Raw genomic sequence first — 11,113 nt, forward strand, 5'->3', positions numbered from 1 at the left:
ACACTTGAACCCTGGAGTGTGTCAAACTGATTTCAAGTTGAACTCATCGGTGTGTGTGTTTGATGCTGGCTGTTACACTCCTGCAGTCCTGGTCTGGACCACACAGCTCGTGCTCCTGGTCCAATATTCAGTCCCAAACTGCTGCCTCTCTGGCAGGGCGCGCGCCTTCAAATTCACCCACCCGCTGCGCTCGCTCCCTGTACCTTAAAAGAAACGCGTGCACGGCTGAAGGTCACTATAACACAAAAGGCTTTCAGCGCTGCGGTCCAATATAGCGCATGCGCGCTGCCGGAGGACTGCTTCACAGACTGCAATATGGCGAGAATGCCTGCCAGCGGAGACACGGAGCAGGAGCAGATGAGCAAACCCGAGAGGACCAGGGAGGAGGAGGATGAGGAGTCTGATGAAGATGAGATCCAGGAGGTCCAGATCACCGGTGAGGATGAGGATGAGGACGAGGAGTCCGACAGAGAAGGTGTGGAGATGGAGTGGGTGTCAGGGAGCACCGTGCTCGACTCCATCGACACAGAAGCGGTCGTTATGCGGAATATGGACCGAGGGGAAGAGGAGGGGGAGGCGGACCCTTTCAGCAGCAGAGTCCCCACCGGGCTGGAGGCTCACCTGGACGGAGACCTTCAGCGGTCAGAGCGGAACCGGCTGAGCGAGAACACCCGCCTGGCTACCCGGTACGCGGTGCGGATCTTCAGGGAGTACCTCAGTGAGAAAGCCCAAAGTCCAGACTTTGAAACTCTGGACAAGGATGCGCTGTGCGCGGTGCTGCGCTCCTTCTACGCTGAGGCGCGCTCCAAAAGTGGACAGTTGTACAGCAAGTCTTCCCTCATCAGCATCCGGAGCTCCCTGAACAGGTACCTGAACGAGCCGCCCTACTGCCGCACTTTGGACCTCACCAAGGACCCCGAGCTGCGCAGCGCCAACCTGACCCTGGCCGCGGTCATCCGGCGGCTGGAGGAGCAGGGCGCCGGTCCCGTGGTGCAGAAACAAGCCATCACGCGCTCAGACCTGCGGAAACTGTACGAGTCCTCCGTGTTCAACACCGACACCCCGTTCGGGCTGCTCAACAAAGTCTGGTTCGAGACCTGCATGTATTTCTGCACCAGGGGCCGGGAGAACCAGCGGGAGCTGGAAGAGGACTCGTTCGGTCTGGCCGTGGATGAGGACGGGCGGAAGTTTGTGTATTTCAAGGCTCTCGGACCGTACCACAAGTCCCGCTCCGCCGCCTGGACAAAGAAGCGTCCGGACGCAGACGAGGACACCCTGCCGCGGATGTACGAGACCGGCACGGAGCACTGTCCGTACGCCAGCTTCGTCCGGTACGTGTCCAAACGGAACCCGCTGTGCAGGGCGTTCTTCCAGCGGCCCCGGGATCACTGCTGCGCGAGCGACGTGACGTGGTACGAGAACAAAGCCATCGGAAAGAACCTGTTGGGCACGAGGATGCAGATGTTGTCGCGCGCTGCCAAGCTCTCCAAGACATACACGAACCACTGCATCGGCGCCGTCTCCATAGCGACGCTCAACAGCATCGTGGGGGCTGCGGGCTTTAGGCCGACGACGACGCTTTACGTTGCCTCGGAAACGATGAACGGTCACGCGCAGTCCCATCTCCAGCTCGTGATCCCGTACATGCGCCAGGTCACCGACGTGGCGGAGGTGAATCCGCAGGGGACACCCACGGACACGGCGGCAGCGGCAGTAAACACATCAGCACCGGCTGCAGCAGCGAGGAGAGGCGGCGCGGAGGAGGAGGAGGAGGAGGAGGAGGAGGAGCCCGGAGCTCCGTCCGCCAAGAAGATGTGTCTGCAGCCCGGGAACCGCGCACAGTCTCCCGCTGAGAGGAACGACGGGGGCTCGGTGCCTGCCAGGTCCTCAGAGTCCCACATGACACGGCCCGGTGTCCGGTCCCCGGTGTCTGTGCCCACACAGGTAACCAGACCACGTGATCGTTCATCATCCGCAGGAGAGGCAGGTCGCATGTGTAAAAGCTCGGAGTCCTCCGCTTTGTACTGTTGACCACTTTATGTTTTTTATAGCCTCAGTAAAAGTCCCGCCATTCAAATTGAACAGGCTTAGTAAAAGAGCATTTGATATGTCGTTGTAAAATATTAAAAACAAACAGAGTATGACTACAGGTCGGTTAAGATTCCACCTGTTTAAAATGTATTTCAGGACAACAGGCTGGTTATTGTCTCCCACTGCCAGTCATCTTTGTATCATTATTAAAATGCATCCAGTTTATAACTGAACCACATATTTGTATTTACCTTTCTGTAAAGGTTGCTCATTAAACAGCAGTATTAAAGTGTCCCGTGCATCTTAAAGGACTTAAAGGATGTCATTTCACAGTGAACTCTGCAGTGCATGGAATGAGAAAACAAATCTTCATGACTTTAAGGAGAACAGTCATCACTGCAGAGGAGCCTACATGTTTGTAGTAAATAAAACTGGTCCTTTAAAGTTTGGCCTGACAAGCCTGAACCCATCAATATGCTGTCAATCACCTTGAAAAATAACTTTTTGAAAATGTTGGTATGGATCCACTGGAAAACTTCAACGTCTCTGAATCACAAAACAAACAGAAGAAGTGAATCTTTATTGTGCTGGAGGACGTGTTGCTTATTCAATGGTGTGATACAATAATCATTAAAACACTGAATAAAAACACCTGAATATGAGACAGGAGGGATTCTCAATGGGACTGTCGCTCTGCTACCATGACACCCGCTGACACAGTTGTGGATGTGGTACATATGATTGACGGCCTTTAATGCGCCTGTGTGTGTGTGTTGTGTGTGTGTGTGTGTGTGTGTGTGTGTGTGTGTGTGTGTGTGTGTGTGTGTGTCAGCTGTTTGCAGGTCTTTCTGCTTTATTTGTTGTTTAACCTTCATTTAGTTGAGGGAGGAGTCAGTAGCAGGAGGAATGGTGTTCTGTCTCTGTAGAGGTCCAGATCAGGTGTAGTGAAGTTGTTCTAGTAGCAAGAAGTGGTCCAGTACCTTACGAATACTTTTAATGTTGTTTTTTCCCAAGCGGCAACCAGCAGTGAGGTCGCCTGTTGGTTTGTGAACGTTATGAATCCTCCAGTTCAGATTCTGTCCGTCACCATCTTTGCTAGTTCGGAGCAGTTTGGAGCAGGAAGTGACCATATTTGGACGAGCTGGGGGAGGAGCCGGCGGTGGATCTGACCGATCTGATTGGAAACCTGACGATACTATGTCCCGCCCACCGATAGCTGTAACCTGACTGCACCACAGGCCTGTCAATCAAACAGACACGCCCCCAAAAACAGGTCTTCTTGAATCTTCTTTTCTAATGAATGAGGGATTATTTTCAGATGGACCTCCAGAATAAGATTAATAAAAAAATCGAATTGACTGAGAACTTTATTAGACTACTTGAATAGGAGTCTATGGAGGCTTTTTGGAGCCGACCTCTAGTGGCACTTTGTGGCATTGCAGCTTAAGACACCATTGCATCGGCCTCCTTTTTCAGATCTGGAAGCAAAACATTTTTTTGTATACAGTCATGGTTTTTTTTCTTTAAGGTCTTTCAAAAAGATTTTCCCACCTTTGGTGTTTGGATGATGATGCAGAGCGTTGTCCATCAGGTCCAAAGTCCCCCGCAGGTGTTCAACCAGGGTCAGATATGGTGACTGTGAAGGTCACAGCACGTCAATCACATCATTTTCATAGAAACCGTTCAGAAGCCCCTTGTGGTGAGACCACTCCCGTCAAGAAGTGATCCCTCAGAATTTTGTACTGAGTCTCAGATGTGCACCAGCCACCACAAACTGTCCCTGGTTACTGATCTTTCCGTATATCTACTACAGTCACCATTGCAGCACTGGCTGTGCGGGCTAGTGCAGCACCACTACTACATGTGTGTGTGTGTGTGGGTGTGTGTGTGTGTGTGTGTTGTGTGTCCCAGGACAGCCGTGGCAGCAGCAGTATGTCCAGTGAGAAGATGTCCTCTGTGTCTCCCGTGTCCCCTCTGGGCTCCGCCGGCATTCCCACACCAGCCCGGCTCACCAAAGCCAGCGCACCAGTGCACATCGATGTGGGAGGACACGTGTACACCAGCAGCCTGGCCACCCTCACCAAGTACCCCGATTCAAGGTGAGGGACACCTCGGCCTTAAATCAAGGGCTCATTGTGGTGGACATCCTCTGGTCTGTCTCACGAAACAACTTCAGACTTTCTCCTGATATTGGTACATAATAGTTTCTAATATCTGACTTGCACTTTGGTTGTCTAATTAAAATGGAAAAGAATTACATGTCGCAGATTTGGGAAAACAAAAAAAATAACTAAAACTAGATATGAAGTGGTTTTAATGGGTTCTCCTCTGCATGGATTAAAGGTGCACCTCAGAGCAAGAACAAGAATTACAAATTTAGTTATGGATGTTTCAAGACTTATTTATCAAACTACCAGATCTTGTCTCACACAGTTAGTTTGGACTGATGATTGACCTGAGGATTAAAACTAAAAACTGCTTCTGTGTCTGGGACAGAATCGGTCGACTGTTCGATGGGACGGAGCCCATCGTGTTGGACAGTCTGAAGCAGCACTACTTCATCGATCGGGATGGTCCCATGTTCCGCTACATCCTCAACTTCCTGCGGACGTCCAAACTGCTCGTCCCCGACGGCTTCACAGTGAGTGTCTGTCTCTGATCAGGGACTTCTGCAGTCCATCACAGCAGCGGGACAGTAACAGCTGTAAAGATCAGATGACAGGGTTTAACTCGTCACTAGTCCAGAGACACATGAGTCTTACAGACGGGTCCTGAGACTGGTCTGAGATCAGTCCCTGAACAGGGACGGCCTACAGGACACTACACCGTTAACATGTTCCTCTTGTGTTGTTGTATGTAAATCAGATGTTTTCTTTTCTGCATTAACTTCACATATTGTTAATGTATCATGTATTAATCCAAACAATTCAAATTATATTTTAGTCTGTCACCAACTTCAAAGTAATTAGGTATCAATCAGAATATTACATTTTCTACACATTGTGACTTTTAAGTCAGCAGCTGCGTTTCATTCGTCACAGTGACGTCCAGCAGGCTTCATTACAAACATCAACTTAACGATGGTAAACGGTCACCTCAGACTCTGATCAGCTGCGTCTGTCCGGCCCAAAGTTATGAAGACAGACTTCTGTGTGAGCGTATTAGTTGGGTGGTGTGTGTTTATTTGTATGAAAATGAAGTCAGTGTGTTTCCTCCACTCAGAGCTTCAAACATTCTCAGCAGAACTGAACTCCTGAACAAAAAATGTATTTACCTTTATTTTAGTGTTCACAAGTACATCAATGTGTTTCACTGCATTTGTGTATATGTGTCCAAGTGTGTATTTCTACAAGCTCTGTGTCCCTGTGGTGAGCGTGTCCTCATGTCTCTGACTTTGTCCTCATGTCTCTGACTTCGTCCTCATGTCTCATGTCTCTGACCTCGTCCTCATGTCTCTGAGCGTGTCCTCATGTCTCTGACCTGTGTCCTGTGTTTGCAGGAGTTCTCCCTGCTGTATGAGGAGGCCTCTTTCTTCCAGCTGGCTCCGCTGCAGGCCGAGCTGCAGCGCTGGAGGACGGAGCGGGACGGGGACGTGTCTCGGGGCTGCGAGTGCGTGGTGGTCCACGTGGCTCCGGAGCTCGGTGAGAGGATCAGTGTGAGCAGCCGGCGGGCGGTGATGGAGGAGATGTTCCCTGAGGTCAGAGACGTCCTGCTGAACTCCCTGAACAGCAGCTGGAGTCAGGACTCCACTCACGTCCTCCGCTTCCCCCTCAACGGATACTGTCACCTCAGCTCAGTGCAGGTACCAACACACCTGTCTCTTAGAACACAGACAGCTCATCACAATCCAAAACACCTGGTTTTGGTCTCGTAGAACCGATTTAACTGTCAGCTGGAGGTGTTTAACCATGATTACACCTGTCTGTATCCGAGCATACACAAGTATGGTGGCCTTGAAGGCCCAAAGAACTGAAACTGAAGAAAACACACACACACAGCTGCAGGGACACAAAAAGCCAAGTCCAGGTTGGGATACATGTGATGCACATTTCATCACCTGTCCTCTCTATCCCTCTCTGTCCCTCTCTGTCCTCTCTGTCCTCTCTGTATTTTGGGTTTGTCTGTCCCTGTATGTTTTAAAGACACAGAGTCCCTCCGGTCTCCGTATCGTCTGCTGAAGATTCCTCCTTCATTCTCAGACAGATTTCCATCCAGGTTAAAGCTTTTCTCCACGAGGTTGAAGCTGCAGTACTTCAGTCTCACTAGCTTGGTTCTCAGTAATTATTGATTGTTGTTTGTCTCTGAATCTGGAAAAAGATTTTCTGTTTTGTGAACAGTGTGACTTGCTGCTCTGCTTAATGACAGAACAAATGAACCTTCACTTATATTTTCAATTGGGAGATAACAAATATTTCCACACAGTGACTTCAAATCGTTCCATTAATGTTTCTTGACTTTCCATTGCACAACATGTCTGAAGAACGTGTTGCATCACAGCTACGTGTCCACTCTCCTACCTGTGTGTGTGTGTGTGTGTGTGTGTGTGTGTGTGTGTGTGTGTGTGTGTGTGTGTCTGCAGGTGTTGGAGCGTCTGCAGCAGAGAGGCTTCTGGATCACAGGCTCATGTGGAGGTGGAGTGGACTCCTCCCAGTTTACTGAGTACACTCTGCAGAGAGAGACACGGGGCAGCCGACAACCCCCCACCCTCATACCGGTCAAACAGGAAGTCCTGGACTGAGCTCACAGGAAGTTGAACTTTGCACAAGTATGTGGACGAATGTGTCACATGACCACAGCATCATTTCAGTACCCACAGACTCTCGCGCTGCACTGAAAATGAGACTGAGGTTTTCCGTATCCTCTTACTGACGGCTGCCACATTAATAACAGACGGTAGTATCATCGGTAAGATAAATAAAGATCAGGGACGGGCAGGAAGGAAATCTTTCCTCTCAGTAAGTGTCATTTTTATACAGTATGTTTTCTGAAAATTCAATTCTCAAGTGTTTGACAGAAATGCAGCTGAATTGAAACACCTGACACATGAATGTACTCCACACTGAAGCACACATCCTGTAGATCAGCTCTGCTGCAGAACAGTCCCACTCTGTCACCTCCTGAACGCCCACGTTGGTTTGTTACCCCGGAGAGGTTAAAGGGACAGTTCCCTCAGTATAAACAGTGACACCTCTACCAGTATTCTACACTGTGTGTAGCTGAACGTGTTCACACCAACACACTTTGTGCACACTCAGAAACTTCATTTGGAAACAGTACAAAGCCCGCTCTGCATTCATCCGTCTCGCCGTCCCCGCCGCTGAGGCATGCATCACTGTGGAGATGGTATTAACAGGTGATGAACAGCAGGTGGTCCCTCCTGTGAAGAGGACTTCTGAGGCTGTCAGAGTGGTCATCAGGTTCGTGGTCACCTCTCTGATGAAGGAGCGAAGCAGCTAGGGTTTGGCTGGACGGCCGACTCTAGAAGAAATGCTGGTGGTTTCAAACTTGATCTAACTGCTACTAAGGCATCAGTGCTCCTGGAAACAGCCAAAGCTTTAGAAGAGGTTTTATTCTCTTTTCTTAATAGTGGAGGTTAGCAGAGGACTTGGACTTGGTTTGTGTCCACAAGTGGAATCACATGAAGTTAGAGACACATCTAAAGGATTATTAAATCTATTACATCTAAAGGATTATTAAAGCAAATGATGCATCTGAAGCAACAACAAACCTGTCTGAATCCTTCTAGAAATGGTTAATGATTTTTAATGAATTTACAAATAATTCTGCAATCAGTTTTTCACTTTGAAATTAGTGGTCACACAGAGTGGACCGGTGTGAACAAAAATGCACATTTTATTCATTTAAAATTACATTTACCAAAGAGTTTAGAAAGTGAAGGGGTCTGAGCACTTCCTGTTGTCATCCTCAGCCCAGCCTCCCCCATAGTGTCGTACCACATGTCGAGGCTGGAGGTCTGCATATAAAATGCACAATGTTTTCCACTTCTTCATATTTACTGAATTGTAAATAAAACTCAGACTCCTGAAGCTTCTCTTGATAACTGGCTCATTATATGCTTCCATGGTTTACACCAAGTTCTCATGCAGTGTTAAAGTTTCAATACTTTCTCATCATACCTGGATACTGACACATTTAGGTGATGAAGAACCTCCCATCGTACCTTTATGCCATGTGGTGAATTGAAAGCCGTGACAGATCGATGCTGACACTGTCCTGAGATCACATCGGGACTTTGATCAGATGTTTCCGAACAAAATCCATCCCTGAGTATGTGCGTGCTCACGGACCTGCAGAGGTCATGTGATGTATGAATCCGGAGCGTCTGACGGAGACGTCACATCACGAGTCGCTCACACAGATTGTTCTGAGAGGCGATGACAAATGACACAGATTGGTTTGGAGGAGCTGCTGATGACGGCAGATCTTCTCTCTACTCCTCTATGAGAGCAACGGACTGTTCAGCATCTCCTTCAATACAGAGGCGTGCAGGCTCCACATTAAAAAGCACCAACTTACTGGTGCTTTTCATTTTTTCAAAAACACTATTTTTCCATGACAGACTGCTGGCTGTAACGCGCTGTATATGTTCGATGCAGCAGTGTGTATGTTGCAGTGTACAGATCTCGAGGCATGAGCCTTAGTTGCATGTACTGTTGCATTGATTTGTAATGTTTGCGGAGACCATCAGTTACCAAATCGGACATATTTGTACTTGATAAAAAAAAAAAACAAAGTACTGCAGAGTTTCCTGTGAAACAAAACAAAAAATCCACTCTTATTTATTCAGCCTTGATTTTATTTATGGAATGAAATGTTTTACTTTACAAGCTAAATTTTTCTCTTCATTATTCTTTGAGGAAACACAGCTGGAAAATTTAAACAGAAAGAATTGAACGTATTTTCAATGCAAACTGAACTTTTTGTTTTATAGGTCAAGTTAAGAGGAGTAAAAATAGCAACCCAAGCCTGCACTGCTTCTGTCTACATCCTGTTTTGTTTCGCTTAAATACTGTAAGATAATTTCTTGATTAATAAACAGGAACTCTGGGTTTTAAATATGACACAACACTTCTCGTGAGTTTTGCTTTGACGAGGGAAACCTGTGTTTCCTCATTCTGCGCTGGAACTGTGCAGTTTGGGCAAATATGCCTTGTAGCTTTTTGTCAAAAAATAAGATTGAATTGGTAATGAGTTTAGTGTGCCAATGCAAATACACACTATATACTATTGCTCATTGGTGGGATTGCTGACCAAGCACTTTATGTTCTTCCTGTCTAAATTCTTTATGGCCTATTGTTATTATTCAGTTTTGTTTACCCTCACACTGTTTATCGTAGAAAGCAGCCTGGCTCATTCACGTGATAATTGCTCTTGTTCCAATTGTTTATAAAAATGTATAGTGTCCTAAATACGAAATACGCAATAAATCCCCATCGGAAATGAATGGAGAATGTTGAAATCCTCTAAAACGGACTCCACTTTGAGTTTCAACTACGTCGGCATACTTTCAGCTAGAGACACTATTAAAACTTGAAACAAGCCAAAAAAGCCTCAACTCTCGCCGCATTATTCAGCTTTTCGATATCTTGTGATAAATGATGATAAAGTTTTGCAATCGTTTTTCAGTTTACAATGGGTGTGCATTGGAAGAGCCAACTTTTAGACTTCTAACTTTGTGAAAAAACCCCCGGTGTAAATCCTGTTATTTTTTTCTACCCAGTTTTCACTCTACATGAACAATTTAAACATCAAATGGTGGCGACTTTCGTTGGCTCTTCCCCAGTGTGACTCTTATTGTGATAGGACTCATGGTTTAGGCTAAAATCCCCTCTGTGTGCCGAGTAGTCCCACCATCTCTCCAATAGACTTCCATTATATCAGAGCTCTGAAACTTGTCAAAATCTGCAAAGTTTTGTGTCTCTAAACTGTGACAGAACCTTTATAACACGAAGTAGGAACATGAGATTTAATACAGTTATTACCGACTGGTTTCTGATGCTCACAGTGACATAACTTTTCGATAGGACTGGTACTTTTTGTCTGGTGAGGACTTTTTGAAGGCTCTCCTACTAGTCAGCCAGATACACGGTATCTTGAAGAAACAAAATAATAATATAACTACTAGACATTAAATAGAACCTCATAATTTATTTGAAATAGGATACTAAATATATAATATACTTACATTAAATAAGATATTAAATTAATAAATATCAAATATAATTAAAAGGAATTGAATTAAATCAAAATGAACATAATTAATTAAATAATATATAGATATTTTTAAAGTTATTCCTATGTTTTTTATTTATTTCATCAATAATAATTGTCACTCCTTTCACATTGTGTTGTTCATTGGAGAGGAGCATTTTGCCCCGAGTTTAGCCTCCTATGGAGCTCGTGCTTCCAAATTTCAAATCTCCTCTCTAAATACAACCCGAGCATTTTATTACGAATGACACATGAATGCCGAGTAGAATATTTCTTTGGTCCCAAAACGGAGTCAGTTCTTGGGTGGGTGGTCCTCTGGTGGTCCTCTGGTGGTCCTCTGGTGTCCTCTGGTAACCCTCTGGTGTCCTCTGGTGGTCCTCTGGTGGTCCTCTGGTGTCCTCTGGTAACCCTCTGGTGTCCTCTGGTGGTCCTCTGGTGTCCTCTGGTGTCCTCTGGTAACCCTCTGGTAACCCTCTGGTTTCCTCTGGTGGTCCTCTGGTGGTCCTCTGGTGTCCTCTGGTAACCCTCTGGTGTCCTCCGGTGGTCCTCTGGTGGTCCTCCGGTAACCCTCTGGTGGTCCTCTGGTGGTCCTCTGGTGGTCCTCTGGTGGCCCTCTGGTGTCCTCTGGTGGTCCTCTGGTGGTCCTCCGGTAACCCTCTGGTGGTCCTCTGGTGTCCTCTGGTGGTCCTCTGGTGGTCCTCCGGTAACCCTCTGGTGGTCCTCTGGCAACCCTCTGGTGTCCTCTGGTGGTCCTCTGGTGTCCTCTGGTGGTCCTCTGGTGTCCTCTGATGGTCCTCTGGTGTCCTCTGGTAACCCTCTGGTGTCCTCTGGTGTCCTCTGGTGGTCCTCT

The 11,113-nt window shown here is 47.0% G+C and overlaps 1 protein-coding gene across 2 annotated transcripts; it reads left to right on the forward strand.

The window, feature by feature from the left end:
• Nucleotides 1–217: 217 nt before the first annotated feature.
• On the forward strand, nucleotides 218–9,588 carry LOC138199079 (uncharacterized). 2 transcript variants are annotated; one of them, XM_069150995.1, is made up of 6 exons: nucleotides 218–1,944; nucleotides 3,943–4,130; nucleotides 4,528–4,672; nucleotides 5,531–5,833; nucleotides 6,174–6,246; nucleotides 6,611–6,682. In XM_069150995.1, exons 1-5 carry the CDS (start codon nucleotides 316–318, stop codon nucleotides 6,207–6,209), a joined length of 2,301 nt encoding a protein of 766 aa, XP_069007096.1. In that variant the 5' UTR covers nucleotides 218–315; the 3' UTR covers nucleotides 6,210–6,246; nucleotides 6,611–6,682. The 2 variants fall into 2 exon arrangements, with proteins under 2 accessions (XP_069007096.1, XP_069007095.1); XM_069150994.1 differs by lacking the exon at nucleotides 6,174–6,246 and having other exon boundaries at nucleotides 6,611–9,588.
• The last annotated feature ends 1,525 nt before the right edge of the window (nucleotides 9,589–11,113 follow it).

This window comes from Embiotoca jacksoni, unplaced genomic scaffold (genome assembly GCF_022577435.1).
Source record: "Embiotoca jacksoni isolate LCO1_2020_lvr unplaced genomic scaffold, fEmbJac1.0.p SCAF_16, whole genome shotgun sequence".
Lineage (NCBI taxonomy): Eukaryota > Metazoa > Chordata > Actinopteri > Embiotocidae > Embiotoca > Embiotoca jacksoni.

Coding starts and splice junctions, on each gene's coding strand:
- LOC138199079 (XM_069150994.1), top strand. CDS start 316: ATGGCGAGAATGCCTGCCAGCGGAGACACGGAGCAGGAGCAGATGAGC. Junction 4,673..5,530: donor TCGTCCCCGACGGCTTCACA/GTGAGTGTCTGT, acceptor CTGTGTTTGCAG/GAGTTCTCCCTGCTGTATGA. Junction 5,834..6,610: donor GTCACCTCAGCTCAGTGCAG/GTACCAACACAC, acceptor GTGTGTCTGCAG/GTGTTGGAGCGTCTGCAGCA.